Source organism: Spermophilus citellus, assembly GCF_964194105.1.
Source record: "Spermophilus citellus genome assembly, chromosome: 2".
Lineage (NCBI taxonomy): Eukaryota > Metazoa > Chordata > Mammalia > Rodentia > Sciuridae > Spermophilus > Spermophilus citellus.
In genome coordinates this window covers 198,124,970-198,151,079 of record NC_138183.1, presented here as the reverse complement: position 1 = coordinate 198,151,079, position 26,110 = coordinate 198,124,970, and the positions used below count along the sequence as shown (strand labels likewise).

Below are 26,110 nucleotides of genomic sequence, written 5' to 3'. Positions count from 1 at the left end.
GCTTCAAAATTTCTTCAGCTAACTATCCAAGTTTATCACTTGCAGTAGCTACTTTCCAAAAAACAGTAGAACACAATTAGAAAGCTTTTATCACTTTATAACAAAGACTATCTTCCAGTTTCCAATATCATGTTCCTCCTTTATGTCTGAGTCTCACCAGAATCAGTTGTAACATCAATATCCCTGGCAACAAAATTGTGAAGGAAATCTGAGCTTTTGCTAGCATGCACCTCAAAAATTTCCCAGCCTCCATCAATCATCCAGTGCCAGTGCTACTTTCACATATTTAGGTATTTGTTACAGCAGAACCTGAAATCTATCTTAGTCTTCTAGCGATACTATAACAAAATATCATGGACTATATGATTTCTAATAAAAATAATTTATTTTCTTACTGTCCTGGGAGCTGGTAGTTCAAGATCAAGGTGTCAACAGGTTAGTCCTGAGGCCTCTCCTTGTAGTTTACAGATGTCCTCTTTTTCCCTGGGTCCTCGCATGTCCTCCTCTGTGTGCACCCATCCTGGGTGTTTTTCCATCTTCTTAAAATTTCACCAGTTATATTGGATTAGTGCCCCATCCCCATGGCTGCATGTAAGCTTAATTACATCTTTAAACACCGTTTATACCAAATAAAATCATATTTGGAATTAGGGCCATGACATTTGAATTTGAAAAGACACAATGTAATCTATAAAAGCTACCATACTTCATAACACTTTCATGTAATTGTTGCTGTACTAATGGAGGTATATTGGGGGGGGGGGGCGGCGCTAGGGATTAAACCCTGGAGGTATACATTTTATAAATGGCACATCTCACATAAAGATCACCATTAGAAACTTTGAACAAAATGGCTGAGCATGGTGGCACATGCCTGAAAATCCCAGCAGCTCAGGAGGCTGAGACAGGAGGATCATGAGTTCAAAGTCAGTCTCAGCAATTTAGTGAGCTCCTAAGCAGCTTAGTAAGGCCCCATCTCTAAAGAAGGGATGAGAATATGGCTCAGTGATTGAGCTCCTCCACGTTAAATCCCTAGTACCAAAAAATAAAAATAAATAAAACCAGAAAGAAAGAAACTTTGGAAAAATGTAAAAAAATGAGTAAACCTAAAGGAACTATAAAGCAACAACAAAAATAAAAATCACTGAATCAATATTTGGAAGAAGGGAACAAACATCAATTGGGGGCAAACATCAGTATCAACTGACATTGGGTGGGATATTTAAAACTCAGCAACATATATTACTCATTCAAAGAACGTAAAGAATGATTTGGTACTACCAGACAAGTTGGAAAGTGATGGGAGAATCAGAGAGAATTAAGTCCCAAATTGTATATATAAACTCGGACCAAATTTCTGAAGTGCATAATTTGAGACAGATGTCAAGCAGTCCAGAATAGCCTACCAGAACTGAACAGAAATTTCAGCTGGTGCATGCTGCAATAGAGAATTTAGAATTTGAGTGAAACCCAGTTAACTGCCTGAAAAAATATTCTTCAGAGTATCCCAAATCATTAGATCATTGGATACACTATAAAATTATTAGATACACTATAAAATTATTGAAAATACAAAGAAACAAGACAGCATGACCCACACACAAGAGAAAAGGTAGTTAATGGAGACCAACACCAAAATCAACTAGATGTTGGACTTAATAGGCAAGGACTCATTATTATAGCCAGGATAAAAGATGAATAAACATTATAAAATTACAATAATGGATAAATAAGAAATGTCAGGAAAACTTACTACTATTTAATTAAAATACTGAAACTTAAAAAAAAAAAGAACCAGGATCAAACTAAGAAAATTTTGAAGTCATAAAAGAAATACTATCAGAACTTAAAGATTGAGCATTAAAAGCTGTGTAATCTGATAATAATGAACAGAGTCTCCAGTGACATACAGACAATTACCAAGAGGGACTGGAGTTATGGCTCAGTGGTAGAGTGCTTGCCTGGCATGTCTGAGGCCCTGGGTTTGATTCTCAGCATGATATAAAAATAAACAAATAATAAATATATTTATATTAAAAAAGAAGAAAATAAAAATAACTTAACTCATGTAAAGTCATAAAACACAGCAGAAATAAACCATAAAACTAGCTGAGTTGAATGAGGAAAAAGGGGCACTCATATCCCTCAGGCATATTTTTGCAGCAAAATCTTCAATAAAATACTAGCAAACCAAATTCAGCAGCCCATTAAATGGATCATACACCAGGATCAACTGGAAATGATTCTTGAGGATGGTTCAACATATATAAACCAATAAATGTGATAAACCAGATTTACAATACAAAGAAGAAAAGAACAGGATCATCTCAATAGACTCAGAAAAAGCATTTTACAAGTTCAATGTCTGTTCAGGATTAAAAACTCAATAAGTTAGGTAAACAAAGAACTTCTCTCAACATAGGAAAGACCATACATGAAAACCCTATAACTAACATCAAAACCAATGGGGAAAACCTGAAAGCTTTACCTAAAAGTGGAAAGGTTACCCACTCTTACCACTTCTATTTAGGATAGTAGAATTCCTTGCCACAGGAATTAATTAAGAAAAAGAAACAAAGGTCTCTAAATTGGTAAAGAAGGACTAAAAACAAAAAGTATATCTGTTTGCAGGAAATGTGATTATATATTTATGAACCTTAAAGTTCAAAAAAGTTAGAATAAACCAATTCAATAAAATTGAAAGATACAAAATCAACATGTAAAAAATAGGTCACATTTAGCCAAGCATAGTGGCATGTGCCTATAATCCTAGATACTGAGGAGGCTGAGATAGGAGAAACTGCAAATTCATTGCCAGTCTGGCGAATGTGGTAATTTAAATTTAAGAATAAGAACTGATAATGTTGCTCAGAGATTAAGCACTCTTGGATGCAATCTTCAACATTGAAAAAAAAAGGTCACATTATTATACATAAATACCAATAATCCAAAATAAAATTAAGAAAAAGTACAATATCAACAAAAAGAATAAAATAAGAAATGAAAGACTTATACTCTGAAAATCCTCAAACACAAAAACAGGAAAGTAAAGAAGGCAAAGATAAGTGGGAATATATATTATATTTGTGATTGGAAGAAATAATATTGTTTAATCTCCATACTATTCAAAGTGAGCATAGATTTAATGTGCTCCTAAAAAAAACTCCCAATGGTGTGGCATTCTTTCAGAAACAGAAACATATCCTAAAATTCTTATGGAACAGAAAAAGACTCCAAATAGTGAAAGCAATCTCATGTAAGACCAAAGCTGGAGGCATCACACTTCCTGACTTAAAAATGCATAATAGATGGGCCTGGGGATGTGGCTCAAGTGGTAGCGTGCTTGCCTGGCATGCGTGCAGCCCGGGATCAATCCTCAGCACCACATACAAACAAAGATTTGTGGCACCGAAAACTAAAAAATAAATATTAAAAATTCTCTCTCTCTCTTCTTAAAAAATGCATAATAGAAATACTATAATTAAAACAGTATGATGCTATCTAAAACAAACAGATGTACACATCCATGGAACAGACTGGAAAGTCCAAAAATAAATTATTGCATCTTTGGCCAACTAATCTTTGACAGGAGTACCAAGAAAAAAAATGAGGACAGAAAAGCTTCTTTAATAAATAGCATCAGATCAACTGATATCCACATGAGGAATGGAATTGGAGCCTTGCCTCACACTACCTTTTGAACATGGTTTATCTCCCAAGGACCTTGTAAACAAGTCACAACAGCTATATTTTAATGTGTTTGGCAGGGATCGGTTGTCATCTCTTCTAGGTCCGCAGTCAAAGCTTTACAGAAGGAGGCATCTCTCTTTGTTTTGATTTTTTTTTTTTTTGAGTCCTCATTCAGCCCAAGCAAACATACTAGGAGAAATGTAACTAGTTCTACTTCGGAGAAATGTAACTAGTTCCCACTGCCCTAGACAGCCAGCACCCTACATGAATGCCTGTTCTAAGTTCCATTTTCAGGCTGATGAACTGAACTCCTATAGGGACTGAGCTTCTATGGAGAATATATAGCAACAAGATCCCCATGAAGTCCTCCCTAAAGTGATGGCCATGTGATTTCCTGTGGTCTAAAAGCAGGTGGACTAAGACAGTTCCCAAATGTCTCTGGAAGTTTGGAGAGAATGGAGTTCATCTATTTGTAGTACCTATTTGCTGCCCCTCCTCAAATAGGAAGCACATTTCCTCAGTGTCATGAGGAAATAATTTCAGAAGGAAAAAACCCAGCCATCATTACAACTATATAGGGAGGAAAAAAAAAATCCCAACCAAGGTTTTCTGCTTCAATCAAAACTTATTCCAATCTCATTTCTTTTCTCCAAAGAGCCCTTTCTTTCTGAATTCCTGGCTCTATGTCCAGCTATATTTGCTTGTCAGCAGTTAAAGTCAATAGTCTCCTGTCAGGCTCTATCTGCTTGTCATAGAATGATTGGTGCCAGAAGAACCCCTTTCTCCCAGGGCCAGGTCCCTCAGCACACAGTTCATATTCAAACCCTGAGTAAAATGAAGGCCACTTTGTTTGATGGAATGACAGAACCTGGGAAGGCCTTTCTCTTCACCAACTGACTACAGTTTTTCCTCACCAAACGGTCTTTCTCTTGGTGAACAGGGTTAGTAGGAAGAGTCTGTTTAGAAGGAACTGAGTACAATTTTAAACTGGAAAAGATTCTAGTAAGAGGTAAATGAAAGCATTTATGCATTTGCCCGTATTTCCAGGAGGTCATTCAGGTTACATGGGCCCCTCCACTCCCATTCCCACACCAGGGACAAAACCATCATATTACGTCATTTCTCCAGAGAAAGAATGTCACTGGGGGTTTTAATGGTAGGTGGATATTGGACCCCTAAGCAATTCAGCTCTTGACAAATCCAACAACATCAATTGAGGCAGAATTCACAGAAATCTAAGAATAGTCTTGTTTTCCCCATATTCTTTACTTAATCTTTTTGTATACTATCATCAATACTATTCAAATATAATAAAAATTTTCTATATTCTTGATTTTGGAATTTCAGAAATCTATTCACCATTCTCAGCACTTTGCATTGACATTGTAGTTTTATAAGCTATTTCTTAATTTACAAATATGCACACATGCACGCTCATGCACACACAAACACACACACACTACTCAGTTATTTGGCTTTATTCAATATGTGTATCAATGTGGAAAGATCTGATATATAGATTCTAAAGAATTTTGGAGAATATTTTCATTGAAACAATTTCTATATCTACAACTCATAATAAACACTATAATTTCTCTTCATTGTTGGGGTTCTATGTTTGAGATCAGGGTCTCTAATAATTTCATGATTGTGGCATGCTTGGTGGCTAGGAAGTTCCTGTGCAAGACACAGAATGCCTGGCTGCTGGGGAAACTTCTGTGCAAAGACACAGGATTCCTGGCTGCTATAGCAATGTTCTTCATGATGAGTCTCTGTGCTAGAGTCTGAGATCAGCCTCGGCCTTGATCTCAGGCACATAGCTTCTGGGAATAAAGGAACTCTCTTGTTTAGACAACCACAATGTTTCACTGAGCCTAAACCTACCCACATAACAATAACTGTATACAATGGACTTTCTTGAGAGCTACACAGCTCCTAACATTACACATTTCAACTTAGTATGTAACTGAGGAATAAGCTGCATAATGTTGCTAAGTCTGTAACCTGCTTAGTGAGACAATAAACAATATGATGATGCCAATGACCTAAAGTAACCTATTGATATAAATAAAGTTTGGCAGCTTGGCCCTTCTGCCATTCTGCCATCTTTCTTTCCTGGCTCTGCATCTTGTCTCTGTGTCCCTTTTTATTTTCCTTATCCTTCAGTATCTTAGGTTTCCATTTTCCATTTTCCTAAATGTTTTTTTTTTTCAAAGTCTGCTCTTTGATTTCATATTTTTTGTCAAGAGAATTTACAGTCTTATGTGCTGGTAATTCTTCTAGGGATTTAATATATATTGAAGAATAAAAACATTCATGTTTGATGATACATCAAGCTTACAGTCTACTAAGTGTAATAACCAAGTAATCCTCAATCCATGCATAAAATGCTGTACTGATATATGCTATAAGGAAATTTTACCAATGATTAACTGATATGCACTAAGGCTACCCAAACCTGAGTGGTTGAAGGAACTCTCCTTTCTACAGTGGAGTTGGGGGAAAGTATAAGATGATCTCTAGAGTAGCTAAAAACATCAATGTCACTCATCATAGATGATAGATGACTTTATCTTCCCCTACCTCTCTTCCTGGCCTTACAGAGTTGTCCTCAACTTGTTTTCTGTCCACCCCATCAATTTCCCCCTCATGCCAGCCTCCATGAGAAGGCTCTGCATTCTCACCACCATTAGAGAAAGTTTGATCCACCACAGGTAGCACATTTCTTGCACCTGAGGTCTGCTTCTGTGTGGGGTCCACAGTGGCTGAAGTTGGCTCAGAGCACCAATGGTCCCAGCTGCTAAACATAGGGATGAGTTTTTAGATAAGATCCCTAGCAAGACACACCAAGAGTCATGTTAGGAACAATTTTAAAGGCTAGGCATATTGCTTTACAGGAGAAGGAGTCACCATCAACCTATACTAAAGCACTAATAGTTCCCAACCTTGAGATAAAAAAAAAAAATCTAACCAACTGTACCAGAATTTGGGGAAAAGCAACTCAGGAAAAAGGGAGGAGTCTTGGAATAAAGACAGAATTGGAAGTAATGCAGCTCATGTCAGAATTTGCATTTTTTTTGTTGTTGTTGCCAAATCTAGTATCCAAAATAGCTACATTCAAGACCATGATCACTTGTCTAATTTGCATTTCTCTATGGAGATCTTGAACTTGATTCCTTATTTCCATTTCACCTGTTTGTATGTTTACTAGGGTAATTTCTTGTATTCTCTTCTTGATCAAATTACACCAGGTGATTAATACTTAATCAGAGTTCCTGCAACTTATGGCTCAGTGTGAAGGTTCTGACTTTCCCCATAATCTGCAAAGGAAATGACATGGAGGCAATTGTTGAAGTACAAGCAGGAGCTCAGAGAAAATGTCCATGTGGGAATATAGGCTCTCAGATCATCATCAGCAGAAGCATGGCAGTAATTTAAAGCCTTGAGGCCAAATGAGATGAAGAGATAGGGATTGAACAGAAAGAGCACTGAAGATCAAACCCTAATGTTTAGTTGACTCAAAACAAAGGAACAGTGAAGGAGACAAATGAAAGGTAGATATAAAGAAGTGGAGGGAAAAAACTCACAGGAGCTAAGGGAAGAACATAATTTTGAAAGGAAGAAATGTGCATATAATAATATAAAAAGTATATAAAAAACTGCTAATAGTTCAAAACATAAGAGGAATAGGACACCTTGTAGCAACAATTTATTTAGCAACAAATTAAAACAGAATAATGCAGTGGTCATTAATACAAAATTTGGGTAGGAGTGTGTTAAGGAGAAAGTTCAAGAGATGAATTGAAAGCAGTGGATATAAACAACTCTTTCAAGGAGCTGTACTGCAAAGGAAAATATAAAACTGAAGGCAATAGCTAGAAAGAATCTGGAGTCAAGAAACATTAAGGTGGAAGACATGTTATCAGGTGTTTATCTTGATGGGGACAGATGCAACTGAGTGAAAATCAAAATTCAAGAATATGAAGGAAATTGCTGAACCCATTTCTGTGGCACAGCACATAGTAGGTGCAAAGTTATGTTTAGGTCTGGAGGCTGCATTGCTACAAGAAAGTGCTTATAAGTGTGTGTTAGAGAGGGAAGAAATGAGACAGGGAGAGAGAGAGGGAGAGAGAGAGAGAGAGAGGGAGGGAGGGAGGAAGAGAATGTTTGTATTATAGATTAAATTTAGGAATGGATCATAATATTAATGCTTGCAAGTATGAGAATTGGGAAATGAGAATAAAGCATAAATGTATAACTGTAAAAGCCAGTCAGTTCAATGTATTATTAATGCCTTGAAGTTCAAAGACTGGATTGTGATTCAAGAAAAAGTAAGTGGACAATAGTAGGTGATGTGCTCAGGACTAAATACATTCAATTTATATTAGTAATGATTTGCATGTATTTGAATCAATACAAATTGTGAGATTTTTCGAGATGTTTAAATAGCTGAGGTAGATAGTTCAAGATTTTTGGACAAAGATCACAGTCCTCAGAATCCAATTTTCCCAGTTATCTCTTATTCATACAATTACCTCCAAATGTAGTGGTTTTGAAAGAATTTGTCATCATCCCCTTTGATTTTGTGAATTTTCTAGCATCCGTTGGGTACTTCTCCCTTGGTTTCTCTTTCTCAGCTGGCTAATCAGATTTTTGATAGAGTCCTAATCATCTCTAAGCTTGACCAGAATTGATGCTGGTTGTCAACTGGAAGCTCAGCCAGGACTGTCCACCACATGGCCTCTCCCTGTGATTTGGAATTCTCACCACACAGTGGTTGTGTTCTTGAAAGTGTCCAAAATGTAAATAGTCAAAGACTCCAATGAAGAGGTTATAAGTTTTCTTACAACACTGCCTCAAATATCTCAGTATATCATATCCATTTTCAAGGAAATCAGTTAAGTCAACCCAGAAGAAGGGATGGGAATTAGACTGCACCTCCTGGGAAGGCAGATACTATTACAGGAAAGTATATGGGATGCAAGATACTGTTTTGGACATGCTTGGAAGATTTATCCTGTGAAAGTGCATCCTCTGGCAATAATAATACATATCTCCTCCTATGTCCAATATCCATGGATATATCTCTTCCGTAAGACGTGAAACTCTCATTCCCATTATGAGATTAATTTAAGCACACATTTCATATGATTTGAGAAATGAACAGTTATTACTTGAAACTGGATGAGGAAGGGAAAGAAGGAGTGGGCAAACACAAGTCTCTGGTTACAATGTTCCAGACAAATAGAAGATATAAATTCTGGTATTCTAAGGCACAGCAGGGTGAATTTAGTAACAACAATGTCTTATTTTAGAATATCTAGAAGAAAAAAATTTTGAATATCCTCATCATAAAGAAGTGAAAAAAGTTTACCTTGATGAATAAATTAATTATCCAGATTTGATCACTGCCCAGTATACACATGAATCAAAATATCACCTCGTACCTTGTAAATTTGTACAACTGATATATGTCAATCAAGAAATTTAAAAAGTAAGTTCTTGTTTACAGTTCCCTGTACACAGTTCTTTGAATGCAGTTCTTCTCAAACTGAAGTCCCGTAAGGTAAATAATTGAGTATTCTGACCTTTATATAGCCATATAGGATAGTGATGCTGAGATAGGATGCCTGCAATAGATACTTATAGGTCAAAGTACAGGAGAGGTATATTAAGTCACTTGTCATTACAATTTTAAAATTCAGTCCAAAATGTGACAATATTCTATGAATAAATGTTACAGAGCAAGGCCACCAACAGAGACAAAGCAACCAAGGATGTCATTTGTCACTGGTTCTTGCTACTGTGCCAGAAAAATTTCAGACACATCACACATAGTATCCAGAGTGAGTTTATTAGAAGGGATAGGTAAAGGAAGAAGGGGACACTCTCAAGGGACAAAGTGGTTCCCCTGGGAAAGGAGAGGGACAGTATATACTTCCTGCTCCCCAATTTTGTTGGGCATCTCAGAGAAGTTTCCAGAAAAGTCCTGCCTGTGTCCACCAGTTGACCTTTGATAACAGGATTGCATCAGACTTCCACATCCTCACTGCACATGGTCTTACCCCATGGAGGGGAGATTTTACTATTATAATGACATGTGAAGGATCCAGGCAACTCTGAGTCATTTGGGTGCATGTTGAGGGGCTCTAATTGGGAACATGTTAAATTTTATGGTTAAGAGTGTTGCCTCTTATCATCTTATCTCCCTGAGTTCTGCAACGTGGTGGGTCTGTGTAAAGATCATAAAATCCTCCACTTTAGGGTAGCTTGTGTTCTTCTTAACAGCAGGGAGGATCCTTTAGGGCCTGCATCTCCTGCAGATGACATGTTGTTTACTAAATAATGTGATATATCCAATTGACCTCAGTCTGGCAGGGGTGAAATAAATTGCTTATCTGAAAGAAAGCATGTGGGGGTCAGCACAGTAGGTCAAGTTTGTGGCATTATCTCCTTAACCTCACTGTACCCACTTCTCTCTCATGTCTGTCTCTTACCTACCAATAAGGACCCAAGCCCCCTTCCTGGAAAGGATTATGGGCAACTGCCTCAGTAGACTATGTCTTTTTTTTTTTTTTTTCAATGAGAAATGACCTGAGTAACTTTCTCAGCATGTTGTCTGCCTGAAGAAGTTGAAGATTCAAAAACTTCTTTTCAAAAGACTATGCCCCTTTAAGTAGAAGCTGATGGTGGTTTCATCTATGGATTTCTCTTTTTAAAAATCTATGACTATTTTATAGTTTTAATCCTTAGACAAAAGCCACACCCACAAATATCTCCCTGATTGTCCACTGCCTAATTGTGGCTGAGAGTTATCATGTCAGAGGAGAATAATGCTAAGATTCATAGAAGTTCTTTGTCTAGTAGAAAATATTTATAAGGCACACCCTTAAATATTTCTGTATTCCTAGTAAATAATATTCTTACAAACTTGATCTATAGATGATACAACTCCCTAAAGCATTTTTTACTTGGAGAATTTTTCCTCCTGTGAAGATGCTGTAGGTGGGAAAAGCCACATTTATTAGAACCTAGCTAGGCTTGACTCTAGTATGTACCCTAAATTGTGCTTCAACACTGAACAATTTGATTATTATCTCATATCCTTTTATCTGTACCTTATCATATGTGGCATAAAATCAGTGTTACCACTTTCAAAACTCTACTTCCAAATCTCCTTAGCCAAATACAACAGTGCATTAGGCATATTTTCTAGATTCCATATTTTAGTTACAAGCAATTTGAAGTCTCAATTAGACTGGATGTGCAACATGGCTTAATGATATGGCTGGAAGTTGTAGTTGTCTGCTGTCTGGGATTTCAATTGGGGACATTTATTAGAATATTTATAAATGGCTTCTCCATGTGTCCTGGGATGCGCACAGCCTAGTAACTAGGGCTAAGAAGGAGTCTACTAATATCAGGCCTTTGAATAAACCATGGTGGAATATGTGAAGGCTTTTATTAAACTAACATACGAAGCCCCCAAATATCACTTTTGTGAATATCATTTGTCAAAGATATACTAAGTTCAGTCCAGATTCAAGAAGAAAGATCAAAGTCCATTGATGTGGGACGGCAAGATGTACACCTTGCAGAAAAGCACAGAAGCTAGAAAATATCATTGTGGTCATTATGGAAAACACCATTTGCCCTATCAAGGTACTATAGGCTTATCTATTATACAGACTACATTCACCAGGAATATTGACAAGTTTTGTGAGAGAAAAACAAAACAAAACATTTTGCCAAAGAAGAAAAATCTTCAAGAAAGAATGACCCAAGCTAAAAAGATAATGCAACAAATACAGAAAATAGATATTTTAATGATATAAGATTTTATGAAGTTTTATGATTTTATGAGATTATATGAAATTTTAGGATGCATGAATAATGTTAGACAAGAAGCAATTATGGGGAATATACAGGAGAGCTGTCTTTCATTTAAGCTCCCCCAAATTATTACAAGAATCAAGTTTATGGGGTTTTTAAAGACCATGACTTTTCTGACATGAAAGGAGCCAGGATCTTGGTATCAGAATCACCTGGAGGATTATTAAAGAATGCAAAGGTCCATGGCCGGAGAATAGAGCCTGGAGTTGGCATTTTCACCTAGATGTTCAGGTGATTCAGATATCCACTATGTGTTTGGAAACAATTGCTTTAGCAGATTAATTTTCCCAGAGGATGCTTTAGAAAGTGTAACAATCCCTTGGGGCTGGGGATGTGGCTCAAGCGGTAGCGCGCTCGCCTGGCCTGCGTGCGGCCCGGGTTTGATCCTCAGCACCACATACCAACAAAGATTTGTGTCTGCCGAGAATTAAAAAATAAATATTAAAAAAATTCTCTCTCTCTCTCTCTCTCTCTCCTCTCTCACTCTCTCTTTAAAAAAAAAAAAAAGAAAGTGTAAGGATCCCATGTTGTGTTTACCAACTTTCAGCTTCAATGTGCTCTACAAAGATAACCCAAATTATGAGGCTTTTCATTGCTTTTAACTTGTTTATAAAAATCTTCTATTTTATATATAATCAATATGCTATCCTATACGTCTTGCATATTTTATCTGAATTTGAGACAAAGATCTCCCTCCAAACTATCTGTGCATGAAAACATCTTCTTCAATTTTTAGCTTCTCTTCACATACAAATCTTTTCTTACTGCTTTCTCTTACCCATAGTGGATTTCTAGGATTTTATATAAATTGAAGTCAACATTACAGAAATATCAGCTTTTTAAAAAAAATGGAAAAACTTGGCTGGGGATGTGGCTCAAGCGGTAGCGCGCTCGCCTGGCATGCGTGCGGCCCGGGTTCGATCCTCAGCACCACATACCAACAAAGATGTTGTGTCCGCAAAGAACTAAAAAATAAATATTAAAAATTCTCTCTCTCTCTCTCTCTCTCTCTCTCTCTCTCTCCTCTCTCACTCTCTCTTTAAAAAAAAAAAATGGAAAAACTCCTCACATCACTAGTATTACTTTTTGTCTTTCCCATGCCCTCAATCTCATGTCATTGATTCCCTTTAGGGAACAGGAGGAGGCTGATTCTGTCCCGAATCTGCTTGGTCTTCACCCCATAGATGATTGGATTGATGGCAGGAGGGAAAGTCACATAGAGGTTGGCAAAAAGTATGTGGAAGGAGTGAGGAATATTGTGACCAAAACGGTGGGCAAGGACGGAGAATATGGCTGGGGCGTAGAATGTAAGAATGACACCAATGTGGGAAGCACACGTACTGAGGGCTTTTTGGCGGGCATTCCAGGAAGGAAGGTTAAAGACAGCATGAAGTATGACAGTGTAGGAGATACCAATGAGGATCAGATCTGACATGACCGTCATCACAGGCACAGCAAATCCATACCATATATTGATGGAGATGTCCGCACAAGCGAGCCGGGCAACACCTATGTGCTCACAGTATGTGTGGGGAACGACGAGTGTTCGGCAGAAAGGTAGTCGCTTTAATAGGAAGATGCATGGGAAGATGATACAAAAGCTCCTGCTGATAATACCCATCATAATCTTAGTAATAAGCTGATGGGTGAGAATCGCAGAGTATCTCAGGGGGAAGCAAATAGCAACATAGCGATCAAATGCCATGGCCAGTAGGATAGCAGAATCCATGGCAAAGCTGAAGTGGAGGAAAAACATCTGAGTAAGACATCCATGGAAGGTGATCTCCTGAGGACCCAGCCAGAAGATGCTCAACGTTTTAGGTACACACGTATTAGACAGGATGAGATCTGTAGCAACCAGCATGGAGAGGAAAAAGAACATGGGCTCATGGAGGCTGCGCTCTGTGAAAATAAGGTAGAGGAGGACACTGTTTCCTGCCAGGGCCACAAGGTAGATAATAAAGAAGGGAATCCCGATGCAGTGGTGGAAGGGCTCAAGCCCTGGGATTCCAAGCAGAATGAACACACCTGGATTGAAGCTGCTCATGTTGAATGCCACCATTATGATCGTAGGTTGGAGGAATCTCAGAAACTGAAAATAAAAATTTTATGATATTTGGTTATCATCTTCAATAGAAATTAACCTCTGAGGTTTCTCCAATAGTATCCATTCACTTTCATTTCTCGGATATCATTAATTATCTTCTTCTCTTTGCTAGTAAATGTCTGCCACATTTCAGACACAATTTTAAGTCATAATAGAAGTGTTATTGAAACATTGTCCCAGAGACATAAGTCACAAAACTAAATAGTCTTGCCTCTGTATCAACAATTCAGAAAATTCTTTAAGAAAATATGTGCATAGAATAATATTAGGCAGATACCCACTTAATTGCTAGTTAGGAATTGGAGCAAAGTTCAAGGTGAATTCCAAACCCTAGAGAAATGCCATAACTAATATGTAGGATCACAAGGTGCTTAACAAAGGCAGGATCAATGTCTAAATCCTTAGGTAAAACAGGGGGTCTCTTTTCTTTCTTGCTTCTCCCTCACACTAAACCATCTTTCCTGGTTCTCTTTACTGTTAAAGAAAAGTTCACCAACATAAAGAGGAAAAAAAAACACTCTTCCCTAAAATTTAACTTTTCAGTGATTTAATCTGCCCTTCAGACATTCCTAGTCCAGAATAATGTTCAAGAAAAGGCAGACTATGTTTAGCCAGGCTTAGTAGTCCTAGCAACTCAGGAGGCATGTGGATTTCGAATTCAAATGCAACCTCAGCAACTTAGTGAGGCTCTAAGCAACTTATGACACCCTATATCAAAATAATAATTTTTAAAAAGGTTAGGGATGTGGCTCTGTGGTTCAGTGCCCCTGGCTTCAATACTTGTGTTAAGAAAGAAGGAGGATGAGGAGGAGGAGGAGGAAGAGGAGGAGGAGGAGGAGGAGGAGGAAGGGAGGGATGGAAGGAAAGGAAGGAAGGAAGGAAGGAAGGAAGGAAGGAAGGAAGGAAGGAAGGGAAGGCATACTAGCTGGGCAGGGTGGATCATACCTGTAATCTTTGCAACTTGGAAAGCTGAGCAGGAGGATCACAAGTTCGAAGCCAGCATCAGCAACTTAACGAGAGAACCTGTCTCAAAATAAAAAATGTAAACAGGATATGTGGCACAGTGGTTAAGCATTCCTCCATTTAATCCTTGGTACCAAAAGGAAAGAAGAAAGAAAAGACAAAAATAAAAGAGTATAGTCTGATGACTTAGTATGTTAGATTTGCCTCATGAAAAGATGATCAAATCCTTCTCCCAACCCTCCAAGAAGAAAAACAGGAGATGGGTAGCCTGGACTCCAGGCAAAGTTGCCCAGTGGCATTCTTCCCAGTCTAGTCCACTTAATGACTCATTCTCGAGAAACTTTCTTAAAACAGTTGAGTCTTTTCCCAAAACTCTTTTGTAACATGATAGAAACTTTTTTTCTCTAAACTTGGTGCCACTCTTTCTCTCTCTCTCTCTCTCTCTCTCTCTCTCTCTCTCTCTCTATCTCTATCTCTATCTCTATCTCTATCTCTATCTATCTATCTCTGTGTCACCTGAGTGTTGAAATTCTTCAGTGTTCTGTGCACATCTAACTGCTTTCTTGGTGAGAAACTTCACCTGGGAGATCTTCACAAATCCTGTGATTCTCACTGAGACCCCTATGTCGAATATTTTGAAGTCTATGGTCTTAAAAACAGTGCTCTCTCCTCAGTCACACAATTAGTTACCCTATGCCTGCCATCTTCACTTAAAAGTCCCACAGGTACACCCCACTCAATATTCCAAATTACCCCACTTGTCTGTCTCTTGCACCAACCCTGATTCTACTACATTGTTTTATAACTCAACAAATGACAGCACATCACAATATTTTTGTCTAGAAACTCTGACTCTATCTTAATCATATCTTCTTCACAAACACCCTCCCCATCTTCTAAACAATTATCCTATCACAAGTATTCACCCTCTAAGTATCTCTTTGTTACATCCACTCATTGCTATCCCTTCACTGACTGCTCTACCGTATGTATCATTAGATGGCACCAAGATCTCTGAATCGGGCTCCTAATTGAAATGTATTTTCCTTTAGCAATTAAAAGTTGGGGAGGGGTTGAAAAAAGAGCCAGAAAATATATAGAGAAAATGAAAATAGTATTTAATATATATCTCCTGGTGTACTCCTTTAGGCTTACCTGCCATTGAGAAAGAGTAGAATGAATAAGAGTAGAATAAATCAGACATAACTTTCCTAAGTGCATATATGAATACATGACCAGTGACCACACATCTTGTACAACTACAAGAATGGAAAGTTATACTTTCCATTCAAGTGTCCCTGGCTTCAATCCTGGTGTCAAAAGAAAAAAGAAAAAAAAAAAGAAGAAGGAGGAGGAGGAGGAAAATAAGAAGAAGAAAAAAAAAGAAAGAAGGATGAATGGAAGGAAGGAAGGAAGGAAGGAAGGAAGGAAGGAAGGAAGGAAGGAAGGAAGAAAGGAAGGAAGGAGGAAAGGCAGACTAGCTGGGCAGGGTGGTGCATACCTGTAATCTTAGCAACTTGGAAAGCCGAGCAGAAGGATCATAAGTTTTAACTACAATGAACTTGAAAGTATATTCTTACTATTCCAAGAGAAATGAAGATGTGGTCTAAGGTCTATTGCAACTAGAGAAAAAAGGAAAATGGAAAATCTATAACTTCCAGATGGGAAGAAATGGCAGGATGAAGTCAGTGGATTTCACCTGTGTGTTACTCAAAGAAAGCTCCACTTCATTAACAAAAGCTTTAATTACAGGAGAGGCCAATATACAGAGAAGCTTAATCAAGAGCACATAACACAGGATCCAGGGTTCCCACTTAGTACCACAAAATTGTGTGGAAGTTCCCTTTCCCACACCCTACCACACATGCACCCCATGCTATCTAATGAGAGGAAAAAGGGCAATACAGAAGTTGAAAGGATAAAATAAAAAATAACAGTTATGATTATTGAATAACCAGAAACAAATACACTAATCTACATGAAATAAGTAGAAGTTGTCAGAAATTTAAACAAGACAATCGAAGCATATATCTTTGTGTATGTGGGTTTACAGGGCTGAGTGTTGAACTCAGGGCTTCCCACATACAAGAACAGTGGTAAGTTATATCACTAGCCCTATCTTCTTATTCATAAAAAGCAAACAGTTTATTTAGAATACGGTTGATTTCCAAGCATACAGAAAGCTTAAAAGCCCTCTATGCATGCTTCTTTTTACTTTCTTTCTTCCTTCCTTTCTTTTATTTAATTCTTTTTTCCCTTTCTTCTCTTTAGTTCTACATGACAATAGAGTGTATTTTGACATATCAAACATACATGGAGTATAACTTTCCATTTTTGTAGTTGTACAAGATGTGTAGTTACACTGGTTAGGTATTCATATATGCACATAGGAAAATTATGTCTGATTCATTCTACTCTTTCTTAGTTCCTTTCCCTTCCCTTCTATCATTTCCCTTTGTCTAATCAAGTGAATTTATATTCTTCCCGCTGCTTATTATGAGTTAGCATCCGAATATCAGGGAGAACATTCTTTGGTTTTTTGGGGATTGGCTTATTTCACTTACTATGATCGTCTCCAGTTCCATCCATTTACCAACAAATGTCATAATTTCTTCTCCTTTAATGGTATATGCACCACGATTTCTTATCCATTCATCTCTTGAAGGGCCCCTACTTTGTTTCCATAGCTTAGCTATTGTGAATTGAGCTGTTATAAATATTGATGTAGCCACATCACTGTAGTATGCTGAATTTTAAATCCTTAAAAACATGGAATGTTTCACAAATTTGTATGTCATCTTTGCATAGAGACCATGATAATGTTCTCTGTATTGTTCCAATTTTTGTATATGTGCTGCTAAAGTGAGCATTCTCTACTTATTTTTAAAATTGTATTGTAACTATTTTGGAAAAGCCTAAATGCTTCATTCACTCAAATGATATATTTAACTCTTAATTTGTATCCATCAAACAATTTATAAGCAATAAATTATAGAATGTTGTAGAGAAGTAGATAATGGCAATCTGAATTAAGGTAACAATAGAGATTGAACTTCTGACATATAAAAAGATGGAACTGGTAGATCTTGCCTATTGTTAGAAGGATGATAGAAATAACAAACAAAGGTGTTGAAAATTTGGGAAGCATTTTCATCTCTATGAACTTCCTAATAAGTTTTTTTAATTTGTTTATTTGCTCATTTGTTTATTTTTTTCTTGGATTCTGCTTTGTCTCACAATTTTAGAAAATAATTTAAGAGTTATCAAAATATGCCCACCTGTCAGCTATCCACCAAGGGCAGCAAATTATGTTACTTGGAAACACATACTGGCTGGGTGAATAGCATCCACTTTTTTTTTTTTTTAAGAGAGAGGAGAGAGAGAAAGAGGGAGAGAGAGAGAGAGAGAATTTTCAATATTTATTTTCTAGTTCTCGGCGGACACAACATCCTTGTTGGTATGTGGTGCTGAGGATCGAACCAGGGCCGCACGCATGGCAGGCGAGCGCGCTACCGCTTGAGCCACATCCCCAGCCCCAGCATCCACTTTTTTTACATCTCCAATACATAACTCATACCTGAAGAATTTGCATAAAACTCTTCTAGACCTAACCAGGCCCTGTGGCATTATTGACATCATGGTAGGATGCAGTTCCTACATGACACTCTAAAGGCCTTCAGTTATTTTCTTTGCTTGGTCTTAAGCATCATGTTAACAGCCCACCTCAAGTAAGAGTATTAATTGGAAGAGCTCACAGAATCCTCTCCCACGTCAAAAGTGAGATAACTTTGGTCCATCGACTATGTCACCCCCAATTTAACCTTCACATTTTGGGAATACTTCTGTCTGAAATCTTGCACTTGTGTTTGATCTTGATATTCAGCTAAATTAATTGTCTCTTTTTTACTGGCTAACTCCCACTGATCTACGATCCTCAACAAGCTTTACTGACAAATATTCAAACTAGAAATGTTCCTAAGAACTCATGAGGCCTTTTGCATTCTTGAATCAGAATGCTTACTGCACTATTTTAGTTTTGCTTTATTAGCTTTCTCATGTAATAAACAGTAAACTTTAATAGGACAGAAGTAAGTTCTCTTAGAACAGTTTTCAATAAGTATAGGGTGAAGAAATTAGCATAGGAGTGTCCTTGGGACTCCACACTAATTCATTTCATCATTCAATTAATACAGTTCATACAGGTTCACTACCCTGCCATTCACCTAGGTCTCTTTCCCAACTGTCCCTGCACAGCCTACCATAAAATAACACAGAGCAGTGTCCAGTGCTGTTAAACGTTTCTGGGAAACGAAAAGGTCTCAAAGAGCATGGGGACTTGCTTCCCTTATTCATGTATCTTCAACCTGATGAAGACTTTCACCAAAGGAATCCATTGTCACTACAACCCACTGAAAGATGGTCTGGAAGTAAGGACACAGGAGGATGTGAGAAATGATTACCTTCCCCACCTTCAAAGTTCTAAATAAAACAAAAGATCTGTAGCTTTGCATTTCCATGACTCACTCAATCTTCCTGGACATCACAAAATGTATATTTTCTTTAATGTATTAATAAGTCTTTGTCTTAGATCACAATCCCTTTGATCAGACAATCCTGGTTTTTGTCATTAGCAAATATTCTACTCATTATTACTTATTGATCGATCTCTGATTAGTTAGTATTGCTCTCTTCTCTCCCAAGACTAAAAATATTGCCATGATACATCCTATACCCCTTCTAACTCAGTCCCACTCAGCACTAAACACAAGACATGTTTTTTAGTAATATCTTTAACATAAAGTACAATAACTTATGGATGGTTTTTATTTTAGATGCACTGATATGATGATCTTACTTCTACCCCCTTACAAATAACGGGCACCCATGGTTGGTCTATGAATTGCAGAGAACTGCCTTTAAGACTCATCCCAGAAGACAAAGTCCTCACCCCATTTTGTATGTTTGCTGCTCCATGGTGTGAATGGGGAAATGGGCTTGTTGTTGCTTGCCCTCATCTTCCCAAGAAACAACAGATACTCCTTCACATACAGTTCACAAATACAAGCACATGCTTATACTTAGGAGTTAAATGAAAAGTCTCTGACCTGGACTTTCAGATGTCAATCTCCAGATGACCAGTCCCAGTCTGGTACGGACAGTCCTAAATATATCTGACTACTTACTGACTTAAACATTTCTCATATTATTAGCATTATAACTTTTGACCTACAGAAAAATCTAAAAATAGTTTAGGTAATTTAGTGTAAAGGACTCAGAATTAAACTCCTCCTAGTTCCAGTGTGACACATGCCTATAATCCATCTACTCAGAAGGCTGAGACAGGAGGATCATGAGTTTTAACCAGCCTGGAGTCTTCACTTGACCCTGTCTCAAAATAAAAAGCCAAAATGGGCTGGAAGTATAGATTAAGGGTAGAGCACTTTCCTAGTACATAGGAGGTGCTGAGTTCAAATCCTACTACAAAATTTATTTTGAAAAGGAAGAAAGAATGAATATCTTGCTAGGCATTCCTCTTTGATTCTACTCTCTTCAGTAAGCATAAGCTCTAGAACTATGTTCAGGTTTTACCCTAGGCCTTTCTTACTTCTTGGAGTCTCCCCTTTCCCCACCTCCTTTGCTCTTCTTCCTCAGGCCCCCTCTGCACCAGCTTTTACTTCCTCCAAGAGTTCTCCCCTACTCCCCACAAAGTCATACCTCAGAGGTCCTGGTCCTGGAATTGTTTTTGCAAAGGCAGGATTAGGAACAGAGGGTATAAAATAAAGTAGGTCAAAGGCAGTCCACAGACAGAAGTGGCAAGCTCAGGAAGGACAGACAGAGGGACAAAAGGAACAGATGTGGGATCCAGGTCACAGTGGAGATGAACAAACACAGAGCCTAGAGGGTTTAGCACGAAAATACCTCCCTTGTCTTCTCCTGGGATGAAAGACAAATTAGAAGACAGGGCTTCTGAGACAGAGAGACCTATGAGCCTCAGTGACTCAAACAAATCAACACTCCCTATACTAGGAACTTATTCCTCTGCTAATATTAGTGAAAGTTTGTATCTTAGAATCCAAAACCACAGTGTAAAGATGTCAATGTGTAAGTTCTTTCTCTTATGCATTCCAATGTTGATGGCCAACACCGCTAAAACAAAAGGCAGATTGTTAAGAGAAAACATATCATATTTATTCAATCTGATCTGAATTTAGTTGTCTCGGAGATTTCAGAAATAAAGATCCAAAGACTCAGTGAAAGCTGCATTTTTAAATTCAGGTTCAATGAAGAAGGGACAGCGGGGTAGAAATGTGATTGGACAAAAAAGGCAGGATCTCATGGTAACTAGCTGGGGAAACTGAATGACACCTGTTGATTCAGATTCTTCTTCATCTGTGTAACATTCCTTTCCCTCCAAGTACGTCCTCAGAAATTAAGGACTTAGATCCTCCTTTCAGGTGAGGTAGATGAGCAACCTCTCCAGGTTTTATGTTTTCCTCCAGGGAGACTTTTAGTTTCTACGCTTTCCTTGAGGAAGAAGAATTTTAGTTTCTATGACATTTTTCTGGGGATAAACAGGAAATAAAGAAAAGAGAAATGGACAAGAGCAGAGGAGACTTATTTCTGAGGCCCTTCTAATTTCTGGTATTTCAAAGTATTCAAAATGCCACAGACCACACTTTAGGGTAACATGTTGTAATACCACTGGTAGCATAACAGAATCAAAATCTCACTGAGTTGAAACACTTCCCCTGGTGTCCTTAGATGACAATGCCCTGGAGACATTTTTCAGTGCCTGGCATTTCTGCAGTTGTGAAGAGGCCTCTCTTTCTGATGGTTTCTTCAATGGCCAATCTTGCTTGGCATTCTTCATCTTGCCTCTGTGGTGAATCAGCATGGTGCTGTGGAATTTTATTTTTCTTTATGTTGAATTATAAATCCAGGCTAAAACTCGTTTGTTTTAACCCACTTATTGAGCATCTATTATGTGCTACTACAATTGCATTCAATAGGAATACAATAGTAAACAAGGCAGGTGCTAATTTGGTCCTCAGGACTAATGGAGATCAGACATTAAAAACTAAATACAAAAGTAAACATCACATCAGGACTTTGATAGTCCTAAAATTAAAAGTGCATGTGCGATGGGAATGTATATAAGAGATACTATTATAGTGTACAGTATTCAAGGAAAGATTTTTCTCTCCCTTTCTTTTTTCTTTTTTTTGTACAGGATATTGAACTCAGGGGCACTCAACCGCTGAGCCACATCCCCTGCCCTATTTTGGATTGTATTTAGAGACAGGGTCTCACTGAGTTGCTTAGCACCTCACTTTTGCTGAGGCTGGCTTTGAACTCACAATCCTCCTGCCTCAGCCTCCCAAGCCACTGGGATTACAGACATGAGCCACCATGCCCAGCAAGGAAGGACTTTTAATTGAAGCCTAAATAAGAGGCACCAAGCCAATAACAGTGACTAGAAATTGTACATATTTGTGAAGCTGAAACTAGGCAAGTAATGGTGGGTATGTGGTCTTAATTCAATTATCAACAATTGTATCATTCTAGCCTTTGGGGACATTTTCAGCAACTTCTTCAAAATACTAACTCCACCAAGATACCCTGAATATATTTTTCAGCTGAGTATATAAGAGAGATGGTGAGTTTAGGACATAAAACAATGGCTAAAATAATGTACTGTGAAATCTATGCTAGCTATCAACAGTTATTTAAAAGGCCATGAACAATAGTTGAGAGAAAAGATTTTTGTTGATGTTTGAATATACTTGAAAAACATTAAAAACATGAGGGGCATTAGGTATTTTCATTGGGCAGAGTGTAAAACAATACAAAAGACTATGTTTCAGCCTTCAAGAAATATATGAAACAGGTATTGGATAGAAAAACACATAAGAAAATAAGTGATAGTTTTCAATAATACCAAAATTGAAGTTCCTATATGAGCCTCTTCTGAGCCACTTCACCAACATTTCAGATAGAAAAAATATATCTCAATACACACATACAAATAGGATCTTTATGTCAGAATGCCAATTTTACTCATTATTTCCTTCAATTTTTAAATATATATTTATTATGATTTAAAACATGCCTTTATTTTGAGTGGAGATTTGGGTTCTACATGGTCTTATCCTAAGACAGTTTCCCAAGAGGAATATTGATGGCTTCCACCCAACCCCATTGGAAATTTATACCAATTTTATATTAAGTACAATCACAAGACACTGGGTATGGCAATATAAAAAGATTATTTCTGGAATTACTTTCTCAAAGATGCAAGGAACTGCTATAAATTGTAAATAAACATAAATTAAGTATAAGTAAATGTAACTAAAATGTAACACTTGGAGTTTTATGAGAGCTGCTCTTTTCATCTAAGTTTTCCTTGTCCTGCAATCATCTTAAAGGAGGAAAATATGCAAGCATAGTCCTGAGGACCTGGAATCACTGAAAAATTTCAAGGTAATGGTGACCCAATCACACGTAACTTATAAAATGCTCATTATGGCTTTCATAGAACGCATTAGAAGGAACAGGTTGGAAATCCTTCAAAAAGACTTTGAAATACTCTCAGAGAGATAGGTAATACACTAAAGCTCTGTCAAACTCCATGTCATACTAAAGGTCAGAAAGTGATGTTTATATTCACCGGAATGAATAATAGAAACTTCAGACTCAATTGTTCAATTTATTATTCTTATTATTTGGCATTACAATTCTTAATACACTTTTATACCACAACTTATCATGTCTCTGATTGTATATCAGTTATGTTGAGTTAATTTTGTCCGATGGCATCATAAGAGAGATAAAGGCAAGTCACAGTTCTAAGGCAGTAGCATTCCTATTTTTAATAGTGCAATTTATCATGAAGGAAGATGGGAAAGAACACTTGGTACAGAGACACGGAGTGAGTTTCCAGATCATTTTTGGAGAAAATAATCTAGGAGTGTTGGGGACCGCAAATCAAGTCAAGATGGCTCCTGGCAGTTTGCCAGGAGGAGTGGTTTGTGAGGCAACGCCACCAAGCCATTAAGATGGTAGAGATTCCTTATTGGCTGATTGCCGTAACTGGATGATGCTAATTCAGTCAAGCTGTGTGTAATGAGTTAGGTATATATACCTCTGCTGTTTTGAAATAAGGCGGTTCCCGCTACCTTGGGTGCCTGCTACCTTGAGTTCCCGCTCAGTTCCCGCTGAGTTTCCCCGCAATAAAGCAGTTCCCGCTTCAACCTTCAAGTTGCCTGTCACCTCCTGGTTATTTTGCCCAGCCGGACTCGGCATGGGAGAGTTTGTAAGGCACTAGTGTGAGTAGAGTCCCAAGAAGTAATTAGATGAAGAGTTCAGAATTCAGAATCATATAAATCTTTATTCTGTGCTTGGATCCTCCTTTAAGCATCTTTCTACAATTTTGTTAAGTCTGTGACTCCTTATTCAAAAACAAATTAAATAATATTACTCTCTCAAACATATTTTTAATTATTAATCTTAAACCATAAAATAAAATCTAAGGGATATTTTTTAAAAGTTTTGGATTTCTTTGTGCATTTAAGTAAGAAAAATGGGTACAAAAATATGTACCTCTAAGCTTTCCCAGATGGGGAGGAAAAAATAAAGCAAGTAGAGAATTTAAGAAAAAGCAATAATAATGTATGTTATCTGGACCAAAGTTTGAAACATAGTGTTTGATTATAGCAGAGAATGTTGATAACTACCTGACAAAGGAAGGCAGAAGACTTTGGCTTTCATTTCAAAACCACAGGATGAGTTGCATCTGGGGAAATATCTATTCTTCAAATATCTTCAAAATTAGCAACAAGAATAATATGAACCTTAGTTTGGCTCTGCTGCATCCAGCATCAACTTTTACACACACACACACACACACACACACACACACACACACACAGAGGCAAGGTATTAAAGAAAACAGTTCATGTTTCAGAAATTTAAATGGCTTGTCTTTCTCTACTTTTCCACTTCCTTATATTCTTTACAAGGGTAGAATGCTTAAATTTTAAATTTTTAAGCGGTATATCCTCATTTTGTGTCTTTCTATGTTACGTAAAATTTCAAAAAATCAATTAATCTAAATTTCTCCTTTGGTGTCCAGTCACTGTGGCCTCTTCCAAGTGAAGAGAAGAATAAATTTCTCCTGGATCTGCTTGGTCTTCACGCCATAAACAACAGGATTTAGGGCAGGAGGGATGGCCACATAGAAGTTGGCAAATAGGATAAGGACATTCCGAGGGACACCGTGCCCAAAGCGATGAGCAAGGATAGAGAAGAAGGCAGGTGTGTAAAACATGAGGATAACACAGACATGGGAGCCACAGGTGCTCAGGGCCTTTTGGCGGGCACCCAGGGACGAGAGTTGAAAGACAGCACGGAGGATGAAGACATAGGACACAGCAATAAGGATGACATCTGAGATGACAGTCATGAGAGGTACAGAAAATCCATACCAAATGTTGACAGAGATGTCAGCAGAGGAAAGCCGAGCAACACCTATGTGCTCACAGTATGTATGTGGGATGATGCGGGTCCTGCAAAATGGTAAGCGTTTTAGAAGAAACACATCTGGCAGGATGACGGAAAAGCTCCTCACAACAATGCTCACCATAAGCTTGATGATCACCTGTGGGGTCAAGACGGTGTTGTATCTCAAGGGCAAGCAGATGGCCACATAGCGATCAAATGCCATGGCCAATAGGACAGCTGAGTCCACTGCAAAGCTGAAGTGCAGGAAAAACATCTGTGTGAGACAACCAGAGAAGGTTATTTCTTGGGAGCCAAGCCAGAGGTTACTGAGCAGTTTGGGCACTGTGGCAGTGGACAAGATGAGATCCGTGCTGGCCAGCATGGACAGGAAGAACATGGGCTCATGGAGGCTGCGCTCAACTGCAATGAGGTAGAGCAGGATGCAGTTGCCCACAATGGCCACAAGGTAGATGACACAGAAGGGAATCCCAATCCAGAGGTGGAAGTGCTCCAGGCCAGGTATTCCAAGAAGGATGAAGGAACTTGGGTTGTAACAACTTGAGTTATACATGGTCTCTCTCTTCAGTCTGGGATCCACTGGTTCTTCAGCCCTAAGGACAAACCAGCTGTCAGTGTGAATTATGAAATCTGCCAATTCTACTGTGGAGCTGAAAATAGTTGGTTACTGCAACTATCACATTCAGGGTTCCTACATTAAAAGCATGTCCTCTCCCAGGGATGATGAGCTGGCACCTGTGGGAGTGACTAGTCTTGTACATTGACATTCATACATATTCATATACATGCATACATATATATATATTCTAATAAACCCTAGGTATAGCTCTTTTGGAGGCCAATAATTTCTTATGATTACACATCAATAACTTTCTTTTCCATTGTGGATTATTTAAATTGTGCCCTCATTCATAGGGGAAAAAAATCAATTTTGAAGAA

At 37.9% G+C, this 26,110-nt stretch overlaps 2 protein-coding genes across 2 annotated transcripts; both read right to left on the bottom strand.

Annotated features, from left to right (window-relative positions):
- Positions 1-12,697: 12,697 nt before the first annotated feature.
- Positions 12,698-13,645, bottom strand: LOC308642074 (olfactory receptor 52H1-like; the record flags this gene model as incomplete). The annotated part of the gene is made up of 1 exon (XM_081280675.1): positions 12,698-13,645. The coding sequence occupies one exon, from the start codon at positions 13,643-13,645 to the stop codon at positions 12,698-12,700; it is 948 nt and encodes a 315-aa protein (XP_081136801.1).
- Positions 13,646-24,785: 11,140 nt separating this feature from the next.
- LOC308642124 (olfactory receptor 52H1-like) lies at positions 24,786-25,724 on the bottom strand (the record flags this gene model as incomplete). Its single annotated transcript, XM_081280730.1, has 1 exon — positions 24,786-25,724. One exon carries the CDS (start codon positions 25,722-25,724, stop codon positions 24,786-24,788), a length of 939 nt encoding a protein of 312 aa, XP_081136856.1.
- Between the last annotated feature and the right edge of the window lie 386 nt (positions 25,725-26,110).